At 41.9% G+C, this 22,536-nt stretch overlaps 1 protein-coding gene and 1 pseudogene across 1 annotated transcript; one reads left to right on the forward strand and one right to left on the reverse strand.

Annotated features, from left to right (window-relative positions):
- The first annotated feature begins 234 nt into the window (after positions 1-234).
- LOC111181090 (uncharacterized) lies at positions 235-20,093 on the forward strand. The gene is made up of 4 exons (XM_030761411.2): positions 235-428; positions 2,742-2,831; positions 10,901-11,027; positions 16,058-20,093. The coding sequence occupies exons 2-4, from the start codon at positions 2,817-2,819 to the stop codon at positions 17,383-17,385; spliced, it is 1,470 nt and encodes a 489-aa protein (XP_030617271.2). The 5' UTR covers positions 235-428; positions 2,742-2,816; the 3' UTR covers positions 17,386-20,093.
- On the reverse strand, positions 4,416-6,201 carry LOC111181097 (CDKN2A-interacting protein pseudogene; annotated as a pseudogene).
- Positions 20,094-22,536: the final 2,443 nt, after the last annotated feature.

The following is a 22,536-nucleotide window of genomic DNA, read 5'->3' on the forward strand; positions in this document are numbered from 1 at the left end:
TCCAACATAACTGGTCCCCAAAGCTGTAAGCTTTTACCTGAAAACTGTAACAGCCAGTAACTTAAGGGGTTTCAAAGTACTGGGAAGCACCATTCCCTGACTGCCCCCCCACCCCCTGTCCCGCCTTTCGGGCTCTCGAGCTCAGACCTGGACTCTCCTCCCCCCGCCTCTCACCTTCAGCGCTCCGCCCAAGTCCCGCCTAGAAGCCTCGCCTCTGAAGTACGCGCTGCGTGCGCAGTTTCTTACGGAAGCGGAAGCGGAGACCCGAGAGTGAAGGTCGCACAGCGGAGCTTAAGTTTTTCCTTCTAGTGTTAAGTCTGTGCTGCGCGGTCCCCCTTACTCCATCTTTAGGGTCTCCGAGGTTCTGCGGGGGTAATAGCCCAGCGCCCGCCGTCCGCCCCAAGTAAATCCAGAAGTCGCCGTTACAGGTCGAGTATTAATTTCCTTTGGGTTTGAAATCGCTGTGAGGGTCCTTGCCCTTTGCTTTTCGGCCTTCGGTCCACTGAGACACCGCCTTTCGCGACATTTTCCTGCTTACAATCCTTTATTACTTCCGCCTGCCCCTTGTAAAGTCCCCTTCTGCGAGGTGGATTCGCGCTCCCGCAGCTTCGCTCTCTCCCCCGCCCCAGAGGGCAGCGCCGGCCGCCGCGCTCCCGGACAGGCCGCGTCCTCTCCCGGGTCCCGGGATTCTGGAGACCCCGCCCCCCTCCGGAGACTCCCTCCCTCCCTCCCAGCGCTTCTGTCCTCGCGTCTCCTCAGGCCGGTCCTTGTGCTCCGCAAGCCTCCTCTTCTAGCCAGCTCTTCCGCTCACCCTGTGTAGGGGGAGGTGACCAGGGCCAACCGTGTGACACCCAGTATTCTTCCGTCACAAGTTCATCTCGCTGGAAATTGTTCTCAAAGGGATAGTAAAATGAAACAGATTTAGCTCTTAAAGTAGCGGGTAGATAAAATAGAGAAGTGAATAAAGGAGTGTGATCTCCTGGGTTTGGAGAGCAACATGGGGACGGGCCCTGCGTCAGCTGTAGCAGGAGGGACAGCAGTGGTGAGAGCACTTCACAGAGAGTGGGGGGAGAGGATAAAAGAGTTAGAAGTAAGGCCTTCGGAGCATCGTGGTCGTGGGAGAGACACAGAGGACGGTGTTGACTAGAAGAGCAGAGGAAGACAGAGCAGGAAGGAAGCATAGCCGTCTGGGGTGCCATAGAGTGGGAGTGTAACTGGAATAGAAGGAATGTAATCTGGAGGGCAGAGAGGGAGCGGAGATGGAGGAAGAAAGAGGCAGAAATATATGGATATTTAGGACAATCAGAAAAGTTGGGCGTAAAGAGCAACAAGAGGGGGAACGAGTTGCAGAGTAGTGGGGCAGGACAGGTGTGATAAAATAAATAGGAGGGCAGACAGGAGAGTAGAGGGGAACAAAGAAATAGGGAGATAGATAAAGAATGAAATAGAAACACATAGTAGTCAGGTAGAGGGGGAAACGATACAGATGGGGGGTGAGTTCTTTGGATATGGGTGATTAAGTTGTGATATTTTAATTTGTTGCTTTAGAATGTAAAACATTTAAAGTTTATCCGCTTATGTTATCCACCTCTGGCTAGATATCCAAGGGAAATGAAATCATTATAGCGAGGGAAATATTTGCACTGCAATGAACATTACTGTATTATTCACAACAGCCAAGATGTAGAAAGAACTAAAATGTCTGACAAATGAATGGATATAGAAAATTTATTTCAGCCGTAAATTATGACATTATTATGACAGAAAAAGACAGGTATTATAGGTGGAAAGTAGAAATGTCTTACTCATAGGGTCATAGAGTATAAAGGGTATTGGGGGGGTTGGATGGTGGGGTAAATGGGGAGATGCTGGTCAGAGGTTACAAACGTTCAGTTGTAAGATGAAAAAGTACCACGTGTATATCTAATGTACAGCATGCAGACTGTAGTTAATCACACTGTGTTTCTGTATACTTGGAGTTTGCTCTGAGCGCAACACTCAAGTGTCCTCACTGCACAGAAATAAAAGGGTGATTGTGAGTTGATGGAAGTGTAAATACTTTATTGTGATAATTATTACACAGTGAATATACATCTATCAAATAATCACATTATATGCCTCACATGTACACGGTTGTTACTCAGCAATCCTACCCCAGTTAAGCTGGGAAAGAAAAATAAAGTGAGGGCTGTGCTGGCCTTGCCACTGCTGAGTGGTGCTCAACCCAGGCTTCATATTAGATCGATGAGGCATTTTGCATATACATGTTTTGTACTCTCTAATGAGGGATTCTTCTTCAGATCGTCGGTGTGAGGCCAAAGCTCAATAATATTTAAAGTGCCCCCAATTAATTCTAATTTGGATCCAGCATTGAGCATCATGACTCTGAGTCCCCCCATTCCTGAGGGCTGAGATCTGGGCTGAGGGTGAGGGCTCTGCTCTGTGTGGGGATGGATCAGGGCTGGTCTGTGCCCCGAAGGGGATTGTTGGGTCCAGCTGAGGTGCCCGCTGCTGCTGGGTACGTGAGGGCCTCACCAGGAGGGGAGCGAGATCTGAAGAAAGGGTGGGAAAACTCACCTGTTGGTCTTTTACGAGTTTACTGTCCTGAGCCCCTCCTGGGACAGTGGGTAGCAGAGGACCGTCTGTTCCACATGCTGAGGGCTTCCCTGTGTGTGTGGTGGTGAGTCAGGAAGGGGGTGTGTCGATTCCAAGCATTAAACAGCCTGTTTTCAACTTTCAAGGTCAACCTCTAAAGACTCAACGTTGTCTGAGGAAGAGCCCTGAAGAGGAGGGAGAGGAAAGAAAAGGAGTCAGAAATGGCTCTTTCTCAGGTAAAGTCATGTTCTCAGTTGTTTCTTCTGTCTGTGCTTCCTGAAATGCCTTTCTTTGGACTCGCTAATCTCTGACTCTGAAGTATCCTGCCTGACACCTGTACATTCACACTCACCCGGGTCCTTCCCTCAGGGCCTGTCATCTCCACTTAGATCCCATCTCCCCATGACCCAGTGACCTGGAACTTGTGAAAAGGCTCCACTGGGTGCAGTGCTGGGCAGGGCTTCACACCCACAGATTCAGGCAGAGCGTCAGTGCTATTGGGTGGGAGGGATTGTTTAGGGCCCCATCTGGATGGACTGTCTGCTCTCTGTAAACCAGGATAAAGAAACTGCACATGAAAGTCAGTTATTAGGTGCACAATACCTGATAAAATCTGGGAGTAGACCAACAAGGGGAAATTTGTTCTGACTTTTTCTAAGGCAATTAAGCTAAATGAGTGAGTCACTGACTTCAGAATCTTAATGATTGGGAACAGAATGAAAAATTCAGAACCAGACATCAGTGATAGAGGGTGTTTTACTCCATCATCTATTTCAAACTATGAAATCAGTCTAAATGTCTGAGAGGTGGAAATTCCTTAAATCACTTTCATCACATTCATTCTTCAGATTTTGTATTTTCACTGTGCTGGTTTTGTTCTTTGGCACAGAGAAATTTTTACGTTTGATGAAGGTAAGGTTTCCTCTTCATTGTTTATCACATCCAGGTATCCAGTTTCCCAGCACCATTTGTTTTGTTTTGCTATAAATTTATTTTATTTATTTATTTATTTTTGGTTGCATTGGGTCTTCTTTGCTGCACGCAGGCTTCTCCCTAGTTGTGGCAAGTGGGGGCTACTCTTTGTTGCGGTGCATGGGCTTCTGTTGTTGTGGAGCATGGGCTCTAGGCATGTGGCACGCCAGCTCAGTAGTTGTGGCTCGTGGGCTCTAGTTGCTCTGCAGCATGTGGTATCTTCCTGGACCAGGGCTCAAACCCATGTCCCCTGCATTGGCAGGCAGGTTCTTAACCACTGTGCCACCAGGGAAGCCCTCCCAGCACCATTTGTTAATGGCAGCTGTCTTTTTTCCACTGTGTAGCCTTAGCGTCCTTAGTATCAGTAGATTTTAAATATATACAAAGGATCATTTCTGAGCGTTCTCTTCTATTCCATTGGTTTATATATCTGTGTTTATGCCAGTACCACACCATCTTGATTACTTTATAATATGTTTTGAAAATTAAAGGGTGGCCTCCATCTTTCTTCTTATTCAAGAGTGTTTTGGCAATTTGCGGTCCCTTGAGTTTCTGTGATGTCTGGCCAGTGTTCTTTCTATTTCTGCAAAAATTGCCATTGTAATTTTGATAATGGTTGCATTGAATATGTAGAACAGTTTGGGTAGTTTGTTTGGACATTTCAAGAGTTTTGAGACTTCCAGTCCATGAGTATTGATTTATCTGTATCTTTGGATTTCTTTTTTTTTTTAGTCTGAGGCAACTATTTTCTCTTTTATTCTGTAACAGACATGTTCAACATTATGGGCAACATTCTTAAAACCTTAAGCTTCACAGACTTTCAGACATTCACATACTATGGTCTCCTTTTCTTTGATGTGAAGGATTATTCAGCTAGAAAAATAAAGCATGGTAGACAATACATTTTCACCAAATTCAAAGTAGTACAAAAATTAAGACTACAGAACTACACATTGTACCTAATGTGTCATTAAAAATAGAAGACAGGGGGCTTCCCTGGTGGCGCAGTGCTTGAGAGTCCGCCTGCCGATGCAGGGGACATGGGTTCGTGCCCCGGTCCGGGAAGATCCCACATGCCGCGGGGCGGCTGGGCCCGTGAGCCATGGCCGCTGAGCCTGCGCGTCCGGAGCCTGTGCTCCGCAACGGGAGAGGCCACAACAGTGAGAGGCCCGCGTACCACAAAAAAAAAAAAAAAAAATAGAAGACAGTATTTTCTTCAAATAAAACAGCATATTGGTATGCTGTTAATGCATAAACCTTTTAATGTATACTGTCATTCACAAGTTATTTACAACTTGCACTGTGTGAAGAGAACTAGAATGTAGATTTTCTGCAAAACTGGAAAAAAGCAATACAACATTCGTGAAAGCCTGTGTTTCATATTATACAAAAGTAAGCAAGTTTTTCTCTTCAAATACCAGATATTGTACGCAGTGATATTTTGGACGTATTATAGTAATTCTTGAGGATGTTTTAATGCTGGAGGTAAGTTTACAGGCCTTGACTCTTCATCGAGGAGTACTAAGTCTTCTGTTTCACTGCCTCTGTATTTCCTTTTACATATTTTTACCACCATCTTTTTCTTGAGAAATAACTACCAGGCTTCTCTTGATGCAACTGCTTTTGCGTTTTCTTTGCTTTTTCCACAGCCAGTGCCCAAATACACAGGCTTACATCTCAATTCACAAACAATACTTTCTTGAGAGCTCTTATTTTGAGGCAGATCTGCAAGTTCTATTGGTGGGACAAGAGACACATCCAATGTTGCTTTCAGAGCCTTGATAGCTGCGTTTAGGAGCTCTCCATGATTCATGCTGGGACTGAAGTCACCAACAGTCACCAACTTCCATGCCACCATTTTGTACAGTCTATTGACAGAAGGCTGCTTTGGTTTCACATCTTCATTGGTTAACGTGCAACAAGAGAATCTGACAGAACTCTCGCTCACCTGCGCAGTACTTTCAGAAGGCAGCTGTGACGTGCTGGTCTGAGAGCTACTCTTAGAAGCCAGCTGGGACACACTTGCTATGGAAGTGCTTTTGGAAACCAGAGAGCCGCTGGTCCGGGAGCTGTTCTTGGAAGCTAACAGTGATGCAGCTACCTGCGAAGTGCTTTTGGAAGTCAGCATCGTGTTTGCTGAGGTGGTGCTCTTGGGGGTTAGTAAAGATGTGCCTGATGAGGAACTGTTTTTAGAAACGGATGACAAAACACTTACCTCTGAACCTAGTTCTGGAAGTTAACCTCTTGAAGCTGTCTCTGAACTAGGTTTAGAAGACAACAGTGGCAACTCTACTTCTGAGCTTCCTGAGGAGCCCAACAAGGACACCTCAATCTCTGAGATGCTTTGAGAGGCTGAGACTGAAGAGCCTTCCAAAGCACTCTTTTTCGGGGATCCACTTTGTTCTCTGGAATCAGTAGATTGGGTCACATGACTATTCACACTGGATTTCAACAACGAAGAAACAAAGGACGCTGAATCATGTTTATCTGGAGCTTCTGGTTCAGAAATTTTTCCAGACCCTACCGTTGTTACCTGAGAGGGAATGCTGCTGCTGCTTTGGCTGGAAACAGATTGCTCTCCATCACTTGTGGAGCTGTTCTGACTCAGGGTACCAGAGCTCCGTATCATTTCTTTTTAGGTTCCACATATAAGTGATATCATACGATATTTCTTTCTGTGTCTGACTTACTTCAGTATGACAATCTCTGGGTCTATCCATGTTGCTGCAAATGGTATTAATTCATTCTTTTTAATGGCTGAGTAATATTCCATTGTATATATGTACCACGTCTTCTTTATTTTAATTTAATTTTATTATTTATTTTTGGCCACCTTGGGTCTTTGTTGCTGCACGCGGGCTTTCTCTAGTTGCGGTGAGTGGGGACTACTCTTCATTGCAGTGCGTGGGCTTCTCATTGCAGTGGCTTCTCTTGTTGCGGAGCATGGGCTCTAGGTGCATGGGCTTCAGTAGTTGTGGCATGTGAGCTCAGTAGTTGTGGCTTACGGACTCTAGAGCGCAGCCTCAGTAGTTGTGGCGCATGCGCTTAGTTGCCCCGTGGCATGTGGGATCTTCCTGGACCAGGGCTCGAACCTGTGTCCCCTGCATTGGCAGGCGGATTCTTAACCATTGCACCACCAGGGAAGCCCCGTACCACATCTTCTTTATCCATTATTCTGTTGATATTTAGGTTGCTTCCATGCCTTGGCTCTTGTAAACAGTGCTTCAGTGAACACTGGGGTGCATGTATCCTTTCGGACCATGTATTTCTCTGGATATATACCCAGGAGTGGGATTGCAGTGTCGTATGATAGCTCTATTTTTGTTTTTTTTTAAGGGACCTCCATAGTCTTCTCCATAGTGGCTCTACCAATTTACATTCCCACCAGCAGTTCAGGAGTGTCCCCTTCTCTCCACACCCTCTCCAGCATTTATTGTTTGTGGGGTTTTTTTTGGGTTTTTTTTGTTTTTGTTTTTTTTTTTGCGGTACGCGGGCCTCTCACTGTTGTGGCTTCTCCCGTTGCGGAGCACAGGCTCTGGACGCGCAGGCTCAGCGGCCATGGCTCACGGGCCTAGCCGCTCCGCGGCATGTGGGATCTTCCTGGACCGGGGCACGAACCTGTGTCCCCTGCATCGGCAGGCGGACTCTCAACCACTGTGCCACCAGGGAAGCCCTGTTTGTGGACTTTTTGATGGTAGCCATTTTGACTGGTGTGAGGTGATAGCTCATTGTAGTTTTGATTTGCATTTCTTTAATAATTAGTGATGTCGAACTACTTAGCAATTTTTTACTGAAGTATTTATTTTTAACATCTTTATTGGAGTATCATTGCTTTATAATGGTGTGTTAGTTTCTGCCTTATAACAAAGTGAATCAGCTATACGTACACATATATCCCTATATGAAGTATTGTTGGTTTACAGTGTTTGGTTAGTTTTGGGTGTACAACAAAATGACTCAATTTTATATCTATTCTTTTTCAGATCCTTTCCCCTTATAGGTTATTACAAAATACTGAGTATGGTTCCCCGTGCTATATAGTAGGTCCTTGTTGGTTATCTATTTTATACAAAATAGTGTGTATATATTAATACCAAATCCTAATTTATGCCCCTCCCTTCTGCTTTGGTCACCCCTAACTTTCTTTACTATGTCTCTGGGTCTATTTCTGTTTCATATGTAAGTTCAATTGTATCTTCTTTCCTTCAGTTTCACATATAAGTGATATATTTGTCTTTCTCTGTCTGGCTTACTTCACTTAGTATGATAATCTCTAGTTCCATCCATTTTGCTGCAAATGGCATTATTTCATTTGTTTTTATGGCTGAGTAATATTCCATTGTGTATGTGTGTATATATATGTGTGTGTGTATATATATACGCACATACATACACCACATCTTCTTTATCCGTTCATCTGTTAGTGGACATTTAGGTTGCTTACATGTCTTGGGGTATTGTAAATAGTGCTGCAGTGAACATTGGGGTGCATGTATCTTTTCGAATTATGGTTTTCTCCAGATATATGCCTAGGAGTGGGTTTGCAGGATCTGAATCTTCCTTTTTTTTTTTTTTTTTTTTTTTTTTTGTGGTACGCGGGCCTCTCACCATTGTGGCCTCTCCCGTTGCGGAGCACAGGCTCCGGACGCGCAGGCTTAGCGGCCATGGCCCACGGGCCCAGCCGCTCCATGGCATGTGGGATCCTCCCGGATGGGGGCACGAACCCGTGTCCCCTGCATCGGCAGGCGGACTCTCAACCACTGCGCCACCAGGGAAGCCCTGAATCTTTCTTATTTAACTCTTTTGTTCTGCCAAAGTAGGATTCAGTTTGTTCTCTTTCTGCTTCATTGAGATGTAAAAAATTCTTGAGTGGAGATCTTTTCCCTTTCTGTTGTAACCATTTAGCTGTGTAGATTTCTCTTTTATTATAGCCTTCAAGTAAAATGGGGGTATTGAAGTGTCATATTGTTAACTGTGCTGCTGTTCCCCCTTTTTTTTTTAATTAATTAATTTATTTTTGGCTGTGTTGGGTTTTCGTTGCTGCATGTGGGATTTCTCTAGTTGCGTCAAGCGGGGGCTACTCTTCGTTGCGGTGCGTGGGCTTCTCACTGCGGTGGCTTCTCTTGTTGCGGAGCATGGGCTCTAGGCGTGCGGGCTTCAGTTGTGGCACACGGGCTCAGTAGTTGTGGCTTGCAGGCTCTAGAGCACAGGCTCAGTAGTTGTGGCACACGGGCTTAGTTGCTCTGCGGCCTGTGGGATCTTCCCGGACCAGGGCTCAAACCCGTGTCCCCTGCGTTGGCAGGCGGATTCTTAACCACTGCTCCATCAGGGAAGTCCCTGTTTTCCTCTTGATTTCTGTTAACGTTTGCTTCTTTTGGGGGGAAGCTCTAATGTATATATTTATAACTGTTATATCTTCTTAGTGAATTGACTCGTTTAAGATTGTATAATATCCTTTGTGGCTTCTGTCAGTTTTTGCCTTTGTTTTGTGTGATATAATATACTCAGTCCTGCTCTCTTTAGCATGGAATATCTTTTTCCTTTCTTTCACCTTTAGCTTTTCCGTCTCATTTGATGTGTGAATGTTCACGTTTCCAACTGCCTGACACACTCTCTCTGTGTCTCTTACACTTGGTCTTCCATTTTCCTCCTGTTACTTCCTCTAGTGGTCCCTGCTCAGGCACACTGAGCAGTGGTGAAAGGTTGGTGCCCTGGCCAGGCCCCTTCATTTCACTGTAATTGCAGAGGATACGTATTAAGTGTTTACTTTTCATGACATTCGGTGAAATGTTCTTGCTTAATAACAATATATTTTTTCCATACGCTTTTTTTGTCATGATTTTTAATTCCCCAAGAAGTTTTTAACTTTACCACTGTGATAATTTTCTTAATCTGTGAAAATAGTGTATAACACTAAACTTCTCTAATTTTGTGTCAATGTTTTATTAGTGGAAAACAAAAAAACCGATGATAAAAAAAATTGTCCTGAAATATGTAAAGAGATAAGTCTTCTCGTTCCAGTTGATTTTGTGTTGACGTGTGTGATGGGTGCCATGGATGTGCAAGCCATTCATTTAGATAAAAGACGTGATTTCAAAAGTATATATCTTTTTGCAGTTGAAATTATATCTTCAGTATATTCCGTGGCCTTGGTGGTGGGATGAATTGGGTGATTGGGATTGATATATATACACTAATATGTATAAAATAGATAACTAATTAAAAAAAAAGACCTATTTAAGTAATAGAAGACATGAAGAGATGAAACAGATTTGAATCCTTGTTTTAATGATTTAAGGTACATATACATAAGCAAGTGTCTGCAATCCAAAGTAAAAGTAATAAATGCCCTAACCAAGGTATAAAATATATATATATATATTCCGTGGCCTTGACTTTTTTCTACACCATCATGTTAATGGTTTAAATAGTAGTAAGATTACTAACATTGTATGTGCATGTGCTTGTGTGCCCACATCTATAATGACCTTTCATGCTATTCCATGTCATTCACCTTGAATGTCTTTCAAGCTTTTCTCAGGGATTCCTCTGTCAATGTACTCTTTTTTTTTAAACATCTTTATTGGAGTATAATTGCTTTACAGTGGTGTGTTAGTTTCTGCTTTATAACAAAGTGTCAGTGAACTTCTAATGCTCTCCTTTACTTAACTGATTTTTAAGCTTCAATTCCAGGGCTCAACCACCTGAGTTCAGGTGCTTGCTGTGTCATTGCTTAGCTTCTTGACTTGGTTCAAGTTTCTCTTTGTGTCTCTGACACAGTTTTCTGCTCTGTAAGATGGGAACATATCTTTCTCGAATGAGCTGTTATATTGATAAGAAGTTCGTGCTTGTAAAGTACTTATTTTGAGTAATGTTTTGTCTATAGGAAGTATTCAAACACTTTTAGTCATTGCTGTTTCTATCATTATCATAATTGAAGATTTTGAGTTTTCCTTAAAGCCATTGTGGACTTTGTCATCTCTGAAGCTGCCACTCATAGTGTAACTTATTTAAATATTGAATATCACTCAGTGTTTAGAACATAGATCTGACACTTCTGCATAGACAACCTGTTGTTTAGTATTATTTATATATGTTTTATGGATTCTCCACAAAGATGACAAATCCATATTTATTGGATGATACGATAATCTCTTATGAAAAAGCATAAGAATTTAAAATAAGGGACACAGTATTTGCTCCAAATACCTTAACACAGATCTTCCAGAACATATACTTGAACCAAATCGATCCTCACCCCTCTCTCATCTTTCCATTTTGTATGAAGATAACTCTTCTCATGACCCGTTGTTGAAATGTATTTTCATTTCAGGAATGGTTGACCTTCAAGGATGTGGTCATTGAATTCTCTCAGGAGGAGTGGGAATGCCTGGACCCTGGTCAGAGGGCCTTGTACAGGGACGTGATGTTGGAGACCTACAGGAACCTGATCTCTGTGGGTGAGGATAAATTCCCTCTAGAAGTTGGGATCTCCCCTTGGGTGTTTTGCATTTTTCCCTGTGTGCTTCTTGGGAGGCCCTGTTTTCTTCATGTGATATGAAAGCCCTGTTGACACAGACATGATGTGGCATCACGAGTTTAAACTGACCCTTTCTTCAGATGATCTGCCCATTTCATGTTACTACATTAGGGGTTGTTCAAGAGCTTAATTATGTATAAAGCTCAATGGCAGACTTTTAAAAGATATCCAATTTCTTGTCTTCTGCCCTGTGGCTTTGACTGACTATTTCTTGGAAGAGTGTTAGATATATGTATTACACTGTTCCCAATGCATTTAGAAGGAGGAGGTGGATGAATTTGTGAAATATTTTTCCTGACCCACCTGTAATGTCCTCACTCCTCAGCTGAACAAAGAGCTGTGGTTTTGGAAAAACCACACCAATTTACATTTCTTTGTTCTGATAAGCAGAAATTTCTTTTTCTGATCTGAACATTATCTCCGTTTTTGGAGCAAGAGGAAGAGCCCAGGACTCTGGTGAGTGGTGTGAAAATAGCAAAAAAACCAAATGGGTAGGAATGTATCAAAAGTGTGAACACAGGTGGGATCTCAGGGCAGAGAGGAAGCCACAACATTAATAGTGTTTGGGAAACGCTTCTCATGGTGGAGCGTTCTTTGGGAAAACCAAAGTTTCTTTATTAAACTCTCAGAGGAGACTTTTCTTCTACTCGAGCTATCACTCTATCCTTCCACATGTAAAATGTATTCTTTCACCCTCCAGTGTTGCTGCAGCTCCTATAGAGACAAAGGCAAGGTCTTTATCAAGATCCACAGCACTCATCATCTGGCTGCTGTGAACTGGTTGTTGCTTGACTTTGAGGAGCATGAGGCGGGCTGTGTTATTGGCTTGTCTAGCCCCCTCTTCTCTCCTTATGGACTTGATTCTATTGGATGCTCAGTTTTTAGTCCATATAGATCAAAGCTGATGCCTCTAGTGTCTAACCCCTGACCCTGTCCTGGTTTCATGTCTGTTGTATTTGGAAGATATAATCAGAAGATGGAAAATACCGGCTGCTATTTAATTTTTATTAATTAAAAATTTTTTTAAAATTATTTTACTTATTTAATTTTTTTTCTTTTTGGCTGCGTGTTGGGTCTTTGTCGCTGTGCGTGGGCTTTCTCTAGTTGTGGCAAGCGGGGGCTACTCTGTTGTGGTGCGTGGGCTTCTCACTGCGGTGGCTTCTCTTGTTATGGAGCACGGGCTCTAGGTGCATGGGCTTCAGTAGCTGTGGCACGTGGGCTCAGTAGTTGTGGCGCACGGGCTTAGTTGCTCCGTGGCATGTGGGATCTTCCTGGCCCAGGGCTTGAACACGTGTCCCCTGCATTGGCAGGCGGATTCTTAACCACTGTGCCACCAGGGAAGTCCCTGCTATTTGATTTTATCTGGCACCTCAGAACGTGTATGGAGCTGTCTCAGTCCCTGTCTTCCTGTTTAGATCTGTCAGCCATTTCTTCTGTTCTGCTTTTGCCACACATTTCAGGGGTGTGTGGAATAGCCATGTGCATTTGATCTTCTGTGATTGTTACTTAGGAAAACTGTAAGGACAGTGGACAGAGAGATCCTCTTTTTGATCCTAAATCCAGCAAGGGGAACATACATGAATCTTTCAGGCTCTTAGCTTGGCATCCCTGGGTCGAGCAAATGGTCCCATCTCAAGATCTTATAATATCCAACTCCCATATCTGTCTTTTTCTGCTCCTGTACTGCTCTATCAAGTCTGGGAATGTAGACTCTTCCTGACTTTACTTTCTCCTTAGTTTGTGTAAGTTTTCCTCTTAAACTTGATTTTGAAGTATGTAGTCCTAGAGTCTGAAATTGTATCCAGTTTCTTTGCTGTGGTAATCCACCTATGTTTAATGGGCAGCTTCTAGTGGACTCTCTGTAGAGTGGGTTTACTGGGTAACAGAAAATTTTTGAAGGAGAATACTTTCCCTCATATGCTGTAATATTTTCCCGTTACATACAAAACCACCCGCTTGAAGCTACTTAGTAGAGTGGTCAGCATGTTCTGAGATACAAGACAGCAAGTGTCTGAAGACCTTGACCTATAAGTCTTTCCAGTTTCTTTTTCTGGCTTTGACCAATGTCACAAAAGGCTGTGTGAAGGGCACTGTGACAATGTTGTTCACATGTACTAATGTCCATCCCCTTTGAGCCTCAGTAAGTGGTGTAGCGGTTTCTCCGAACAACAGTATTGTCCAAGTTCACATACTCATATTTGTGAGGCTGTTGACTAAACTGTTGTCTGTGCCATGCCACATGTTCCATCACCTGTGTGCCATTGTTCTTTCTGCCTTCACACATAATTTTGAAGCAACTTAATGAGAGACCTTATGAAGTAGAGTGATACCTTCAGTGATAAACCATCATTTGTTTTGTTCAAGGCACTGCAACTTTCATTTTGTATGCATTATAAATGACTGTCTTTTATTTTTATCATTAGGTTTTTGTTTTTTGTTTCTCTTCATTTTTGTTTTTTATTTGCAATATGTGGGATGGTTGGTTTAGAAAGCCCCCCACCCCATGGTGGAATAGGTGATCAGTTCCTTTCAGAGTTCTTTATGTAGTCTTTTTTTTTTAAAATTCATTTATTTTTGGCTGCGTTGGGTCTTTGTTGCTGTGCACGGGCTTTTTCTAGTTGTGGTGAGAGGGGGCTACTCTTCATTGCGGTGCGCAGGCTTCTCATTGCAGTGGCTTCTCTTGTTGCAGAGCACGGGCTCTAGGCATGCGGGCTTCAGTAGTTGTGGTGCATGGGCTTAGTTGCTCTGCAGTATGTGGGATCTTAGTTCCCGGACCAGGGCTCGAACTGGTGTCCCCTACATTGGCAGGTGGATTCTTAACCACTGTGCCACAAGCGAAGTCCCAAAATCACTTATCAAAGAAAAATATATTATTTTTGGTTGAGAACAAATTCTAACTGGAGAATATAAGGTGTCAGTTGTCAAGTCGGAAGTAGCACAAATCTTATTTTCTCTGCAACATACTTTGGCTCTGAATGTCACTACATCACTGGAAAATGGCAGGATAGCTTCCAGGCATTTGGCAATGGAGACTCTCTCCTTGTCACAAACTATAGTTGGAATTTTGGGGTCTTTCTTTTTTAAAAAAAAAAACAACAAAATTATTTATTAAATAAATATTCTTGATGTTAAGCTATTATTGAATATATGATTTACAAATATTTTGTATTCTACCATACATTTTTTTTTTCACTCTGCTGAGTATGGTTTAGTGCACAATAGTTAATAGTTATGATGTAGTCCAATTTATCTGTTTTTAGTTTGTTGGCGTGAGCTTTTGCTGTTACATCTGATAAATCATTGGTGAATCCAATGTTAAGAATCTTTTTTTGTAAATTTGCTTATAGGAGTTTTATTCACTAGGGACTTAGGTTTAGATCTTTGAAGCATTTTGAGTTAATACAATAATGGTCCAACTAAATTCTTCTGCATGTGGATATCCAGTTTTCTCAACACCTTTTGTTCCATAGACTGCCCTTCCCCCATTATGTGGTCTTGACAACCTTGTGGAACATCATTTGACCTTATACACGAAAGTATTTTTCTCAATCTCTCGTGTTCCACAGGTCTCTCTGTCTTTATGCCAGTACCATACTGCTTTGATTAGTGTAGCTTTGGAAAAATTTTGAAATAAAGAAATGTGAATTGTCTGACTTTGTTTTCAAGCTTCTTTTTGCTATTCATTGTGTCCTGAAATTCCACAGGAATTGTAGGATTGATTCATCTGTTTCTTCAGCAAAGCGGTATTGGGATTTGGGATTACACTAGGGATTATTTTGAATATCCTGATAACTTTGGCTAGTATTGACATCTTGACAGTATCAACTTCAAATCCGTGAACTTGGGGTATCTTTGCATTTATTTGTGTCTTCTCTAATATGTTTCAGAAGACTTTATTTTGCAGTAGTTACAAATCCTTCCCTTCTTGTATAATGTTATGTTTAAGTATTCTTCTTTTTTGATTCTATTGTAAATTGAATTGCTTTGATTGTTTTTTTTTTTTCTGGTACGCGGGCCTCTCACTGCTGTGGCCTCTCGCGTTACGGAGCACAGGCTCCGGACACGCAGGCTCAGTGGCCATGGCTCACGGGCCCAGCTGCTCCGCGGCATGTGGGATCTTCCCGGACCGGGGCACGAACCCGTGTCCCCTGCATCGGCAGGTGGACTCTCAACCACTGCACCACCAGGGAAGCCCTGCCCTGTTCATTTTTAATGTTTAGAAACCCAGTTGGTTTTTGCATGTTGATGTTGTATCTAGTAGTTTTTTTTGAAGTCTTTCATTATTTCTATAAGTTTTTTTTTACTTATTGTTGCAGAATGCCTGTTATGGGTATGTCATTTTGTAGAAGATATTTAGAAAAATGTTTTGTTTTCATAAAAACTGTCCTGTTGAATTCTTTTCCTCTATGGTGTATATGTTTTATAATTCTAAACAGCGACATATTATTAGATAAGCTTGTTTTGGATTTTTTAGCATTACAGTATATTGTGTGTTCATTAACATTTATTTATGTACACCAGGTATGCAGAATATATCTGTAGTATAATGTATTTTTCTCAGAGACAGCAGTATGTTTACTGTTAATTGGTACATGCTTTGGAGTCATGGTGGAAAAATTCCGTTCTTTTGAGAGCTGACGTCCGTTTTTCCTGTATGAGTGTTTTTGTCATAGCGGGTTTGCAAGTCGTCTCCTCTAAAATCAATTTGAATTATATTTTATAACTCTTTTTTTAGTAAACAATTCTATTGCTTTAGTGTTTCTAATAATTTTAAGATCATAGTTGGGCAATTTCAAAATTTTAAAAAAATTTAAAAAAATTTAAAAAAATACATAGTTGGGAAGTTTTACAACTGTGTTTGGTATAAGTATTACCTTTGGTGTAATATCATATATTCAACACGAAACAGTTAATTTTGAATTTATCCCTATGGCTCTTTATGTCTTGTAGATATCTGTCCAATACATGTGGTCAAGCAATTACAACCCAAAGGGAACAGTGATCCAGGAGAAGTATTTCAAAGAGTGATCTTGGGAAGATCTAAAAGTCGTGAAATCAAACATTTTTACCTCACGGAAATCCAGAAAAATATGTATGACTTTGAGTGTCATTGGAGAGATGATGAAAGAAATTACAAAGGAATACCTATAACCCATAATGGAAATCTCACTGATAGAAGAGATACACATGGTAGAAGGGATGCAGGAATCAAGCCCATTGGAAATAGGCTTGGATTAAGCTTTCAGGGTAAACTGCAGGTATTTCAAACTGACAGGTTAATTTCTGAATGTAATGAAGTTGAGCGATCCATCAACAATAGTTTCCCATTTTCACCACTTGAAAGAATTCCTCCTCGTGTCCAAACTAACGTTTCTAATGTATATGGGAATGACGTTATGCATCCTTTAGTACTGACACAAGATCAGAAAACACACAGGGAAAGAGATTTTAAATGTACTGAGTGTGGGAAAACCTTTAGTCATGGCTCAATTGTCAGGAATAATCAGATAATCTATTCAGAAGAGATATTACATAAATGTGATGTATGTGTCAAGGGCTTTAGTACAAAGTCACACCTTGCAGTTCATGAGAGCATTCATACGGGAAAGAAACCTTACAAGTGTAGTGAGTGCGGCAAGGTATTCAGTCAAAAAACAGCCCTTGCAAATCATCAGAGAATTCATACTGGGGAGAAACCTTTCAAATGTAACGAGTGTGACAAAACCTTTAATCGCTACTCAAACCTCAGTAGACATAAGATAATTCATACAGGAAAGAAATTATATAAATGTGAAGTATGTGGCAGGGTCTTTAGTCGAAAATCAAACCTTGCAGATCATCGGAGAGTTCATACTGGAGAGAAACCTTATAAATGTAATGAGTGTGGCAAGCTGTTTAGTTACAGTTCACACCTTTCAACTCATCAGAGAATTCATACCGGAGAGAAACCTTACAAATGTAATGAGTGCAGCAAGGTCTTTAGTGAAAAGGCAACTCTTGCAAAACATCAGAGGGTTCATACTGGAGAGAAACCTTACACATGTAATGAGTGTAGAAAGGCCTTTAGTCAAAAAGCACATCTTCAACTTCATTGGAGAGTTCATACCGGAGAGAAGCCTTTCAGATGTGATGAGTGTGGCAAGGTCTTCAGTCGAAATTCACACCTTACAAGTCATCAGAGAGTACATATGGTAGAGAGACCTTTCAAATGTTTTGAGTGTGGAAGAGCGTTCACTGAGGTCTCAACCCTCACTAAACATCAGAAAATCCATACCTGAGAGAAATTGTGTAAGTGTATTATATGTGGGAAGGTCTTTAAATCTCAAAGTAGAAAAGAAACTATACAAATATCATGAGTGTGGCAAAGCTTTTATGTGTGTAAGCCTCACTTATGATCAGATAATTCATACTGGAGTGTTACATTACAAATGCAATGAGTGTCTCAAAGTGTTTAGTCAAAGTGCTTACCTTATGATCCATGACAGAATTCATATTGGGAGGAACTGTGAGAAATGCAATGAGTGTGGTAAGTTCTTAAGTGTGCTTTCAGGCCTAACTTGCCATCAGCTGATGTATACAGGTGAGAGCCCTTAAAAATATAATGAATCTTCACATCTTAGGCTTCCTGAGAATATTCATACTGAATAGAGCCCAGATACATGTATTTAATGTGGTCAGGCCCTTGATAATGCATTCTGGAAAGAATCCTCACCAGTGCCATGAATGTGAGAAATCTGTTCTCATGGCTCACATCCCACCAATAATCAGGTAGTCTGCACTGGACAGCATGTTACAAATGTACTGAATTTTGCAAAGCTTTTAGGTTGTGCCTTAAACTCAGGGGTCATCAAATACTTCATTCTTTAAAATGCAATGAATATGTCAAAATTTAATATATTGCTTACTCGTACTTAAATACCAGAATATTTATCGTGGAGAGAAACCGCACAAATGTAATGTGTGTGGCAAGGCTTTTACCCAAACATCACAGTATGTTTTGCCCAGCATACTGGAGCGATAACTCCCAAATGCAATGAGCGTGGCAAAACCTTTACGTTGAGTTCACGTATTAGGGAGCAGCAGAGAGTCCATGTTGAAGAGAAGCCATGGAAATGTGAATCGAGGCTTTATCCAGGCCTCCCCATGCACTGGACTTTAGAATACACATCTTTAAGAGAAACCACACAAAGCAATATGCGTGCTAAGGCTTGTAACTGAAGAACAAAACTGTGGAACACAGGATTTATGTTGGAGAACAAGATTTCAGATGTTATGAATGTTGTAAATATGGATACATCCAGTAGGTTTGGTGTCATGAGAGAATTCATACAGGTTATAAAGTGTATACGTGGAAACTCTTCATGAATCAGTGCATTCTCAGCGTTTAACAAAAAAACTCATGTTTGGGGGAATTCTTACAAATGTAATGAATTTGTTGAGCTTTCTCAGCACTCTTTTCAACAGACCACACATCAGAGAATGCATACTCGGAATAAACAAGTCTTTAGTTCTCTGAGGTTAACCTGAGATATTATATACTGCAGAATCATTTCAAGTCACAATGTGTTAAAATATGGTGTGTGGGCTTCCCTGGTGGTGCAGTGGTTGAGAGTCCGCCTGCCGATGCAGGGGACACAGGTTCGTGCCCCGGTCCGGGAAGATCCCACATGCCGCGGAGCGGCTGGGCCCGTGAGCCATGGCCGCTGAGCCTGCGCGTCCGGAGCCTGTGCTCCGCAACGGAAGAGGCCACAACGGTGAGAGGCCCGCGTACAGCAAAAAAAAAAAAAAAAAAAAAAAAAAGAAATCAAGGCCCAGTTATATAAGTTTTGTAAGACAGAGAGTGGTACAACACATGACATATTATTGACAGTTTACATAATCCAGATCTAAGCATCATTGCAGTGGGTCATGTGACCCTTACAAGATCAAGAAGGAATGCTATCTTTTAAGGAGTTTTCCTGTTGATGCTAGGAGAATGTTGCTCTTTATGGTTGAGTATGTATTCTGCTGATGGGGGAGGTTTGCTTTGATGCATAATGCAAATACACAGTTCACAGTGGGAGGAGAGAGGAGGCCAAAGGGCCGAGAGGAATTAATGTTTAAATATTCGTCTTGTCATAATAGTTGAATTTTATTTCACAGGAGTCTGACCTGAACCAGGACTTTACTCCCTCACCTTTTACTATAAAGAGCCTGATTTCTAACTCAGGACATGTGATTCTTTGCATTGCTAGTCCCCCGTTTTCTCGGTCTGCTGGCTTTCAGAATAACATCACTATTCCTTGCCCACAAAAGTAGTCTCTCTATTTTTTGGCCTGTTGTGTAGCGAGCCATAAGAGCTTGGCCTTGGTGAGAAGATAATTTTATCTCTTCATTACAGGCCTTTGTTGATGGTCTCTGGGAAGAATCAATAACATGAGGGGGCCAACTTCATTAGGTGTGGTTCATGCACATCCATGTTCCCTGGAAAAACAAGGACCCTGAATTATCAAATTCAATACCATGTGGATTAGCAACAGGGCGGGGGAGAGAATAGTGTAAAACTGACTTGACTCATCATGGTTATGTTCAGGGTGCCCTTCCATAGATAAGCCAGTGTGGGTATAGTGCAGAATGCTCTACCAGCTGACCATGAACAAAGCAGGAAGGATGTGCAGGGACTGGGCTTTTTGTGGGAGGATAGTGACAGGTTATTAGGGACTGATTATGTGGTAGGAACAATGCACAGGAAAACTTAATCACTTTATCCATTGCATGAGCATATGTGTTGTCTCCATTTCTGACCAAGAAAGAAATTGTCTTAATTTTTGGATATTGAAGAGAGCAGTTATCTTCAGAGTAAAATTTAATCAGAAGCACCAGGAGTATGTGTATGTTTATGATTCAGATTTTAATTGCTGCCATTACATTTTGCTACTGTTTTATTGAGAATGTACCATAGGTCTCCTGTTTTAAGTAATAAAATTTAATCATCTTTTAAATCCTGGATGCATTATGTTCCTTTTACCAATACAGTTTTATCCTGCCTCAGTACCTTATAACAAGCTAGGAGTGCACCATTAGGTTCTCAGTGTTGACGATTTCTTCCCAATATGGGATCAAATAACATACAAGTTGGAGGTTATAAACTCATAAATTGTACTTGAGTTATTCTCTCCACTCTGTTGCAGGATATTCAGATGGCTGTAGTGCAAATAGCATAGCAGTGAATTTCATACTCTGACTTCCATTGATGTACAAAAATTGAATCAAATTTAAAGATCTAATTGGCTTTATTGAATGATTCATGCATTGGGCAGCATCCCACCTAGTAAATAGGTGCTCCAAGGAGCTGTACAAAGTGGAAGAACCCATGATGTTGAGCATCTTTTCATGTGCTTTTTGAATGTGTAGTTTTTATGTGGATATGGGACTCTTTGCACTTCCTGGACTTGCGTGATTTCCACGCTCTGTCTTCCAGCTCACTGATCCATTCTTCTGCCTCATTTAGCCTATTATTGACTTCCTCTATTGTATTTTTCATTTCAGTATTTCTTCAATTCTGTTTTGGGGTTACTTATGTTTTCCACATCTTTGTTAAAAAACCTCATTTCGGGCTTCCCTGGTGGCCCAGTGGTTGAGAGTCCGCCTGCCGATGCAGGGGACACGGGTTCGTGCCCCGGTCCGGGAGGATCCCACATGCCGCGGAGCGGCTGGGCCCGTGAGCCATGGCCACTGAGCCTGCGCGTCCGGAGCCTGTGCTCCGCAACGGGAGAGGCCACAACAGTGAGAGGCCCGCGTACCGCAAAAAAACCAAAAAACAACCCCCCCTCCAAAAAAATCAAAAGCCTCATTTTTCATTCTGTGCATCCATTCTCCTCCTGAATTGTTTGATCGTTTTTCCGATCATTACTCTGAGCTCTTCCTCGGGTAGATTGCGTATCTCCACGTCAGTTCTTCTGGGTTTTTGTCTTCTTTCTTCGTCTGAAACATTCCTCTGTTGCCTCATTTTGCCTAATTTGCTATTTTTATGTATGTGGTAGGTTTGTTACCTTTCTTGACCTTGGAGAAGTGGTCTTGGTAGAAGATGTCCTGTGCATCTCAGCAGTGTACTCCCCCTCATGTCACCCAAGGGCCAGAAGCCAGGTGGTTTCAGGGTAGTGTCTGGACTATATCTGGACTGTGTCTGCAGGTTGTATGACTGTAGTTTTCTTGCTTCTGGTGTCTGTGCCCTGGTTGGTGAGCAGGTTTATGTCTAGGGACATGTAGAGAGGTGGCTGCCTTAGGAAGCCTTTAGGCAGCCTGTCTGCTGATGGGTGGGGCTGTGTCAACTGAGACGATCGGTAGTGTTTTTTTTTTTTTTCCGGTTCATTCTCCTTTTGTATTTTCCATTGAAAGATTTTTATACGTGGAACCTTCCTTACATTTCAATAATATATTCCCTTTAGTCATGGTATGTAAACTTTTAATGTGACTTTGATTTTAGTTTACTATTTTTTTGTTTTCATTTTATTTTTAGCTGTGCAACGAGGAATGCGGTATTTTAGTTCCATGACCAGGGATGGTACCCGCGTCCCCTGCAGTGGAAGTGCAGGGCCCTACCCACTCGGTGGCCAGGGAATTCCCTGAGTTTACTATTGTTTTATTGATGATTTTTTGCGTCATTATTTGTTAGGGATTTTGCTGTGTGGTTTTCTGGTAGTGTCACCGTCTGACTTTGTATTAGAATAATTCTGGACTCATAGAGTTTGGAACTGTTCCCTTTTCTTCAATATATTGGGGAAGAGTTTAAGGAAGGGAGGTCTTAATTGTTTTTAAATGTTGGGTAGTGTTCTGCAGTGAAGCTCTCCGACTTTCCTTTGTTGTATGATTTTTGAATAGTGATTCAGTCTCCTTACAATGTGTAGGTTTGTTCGGATTTAAATTTTTTTCATGGTTCTATCTTGGTAGATTTTGTTTCTCTAGGAATTTATCTATTTTAGGTTAGCCAATATTTTTAAAAAATTATTTATTTTTGGCTGCGTTGGGTCTTTGTTGCTGCAGGTGGTTTTTCTCTAGTTGCGGCGAGTGGGGACTCCTCTTTGTTTTGGTGTGCGGGCTTCTCACTGCGGTGGCTTCTCGTTGCGGAGCACTGGCTCTAGGTGCACGGGCTTCAGTAGTTGTGGCATACAGGCTCCGTAGTTGTGACTCGTGGGCTCCAGAGCACAGGCTCAGTAGTGGTGGCACACGGGCTTAGTTACTCCTTGGCATGTGGGATCTTCTGGGACCAGGGATCAAACCTGTGTCCCCTGCATTGGCAGGTGGATTCTTAACCACTGCACCACCAGGGAAGTCCCTAGGTTAGCCAATATTTAGACATAGAATTGTCTAAGTATTTTCTTCTAAATTGAAAAAAAATTTTTTTGTAGGGTCAGTTGTAATCTTTTATAATGTCCCCTCTTTCATTTCTG

Source organism: Delphinapterus leucas, chromosome 20 (genome assembly GCF_059928025.1).
Source record: "Delphinapterus leucas isolate spDelLeu-1000000601 "Yukka" chromosome 20, BTC_Dleu_Yukka2, whole genome shotgun sequence".
In the NCBI taxonomy this organism is placed as follows: Eukaryota; Metazoa; Chordata; class Mammalia; order Artiodactyla; family Monodontidae; genus Delphinapterus; species Delphinapterus leucas.

What these genes read in the sequence shown, in the direction of transcription:
- LOC111181090 (XM_030761411.2), top strand. An exon ending in CAGGAACCTGATCTCTGTGG is followed by an intron (nt 11,028 to 16,057) that starts GTGAGGATAAAT and finishes TATGTCTTGTAG; the next exon opens with ATATCTGTCCAATACATGTG.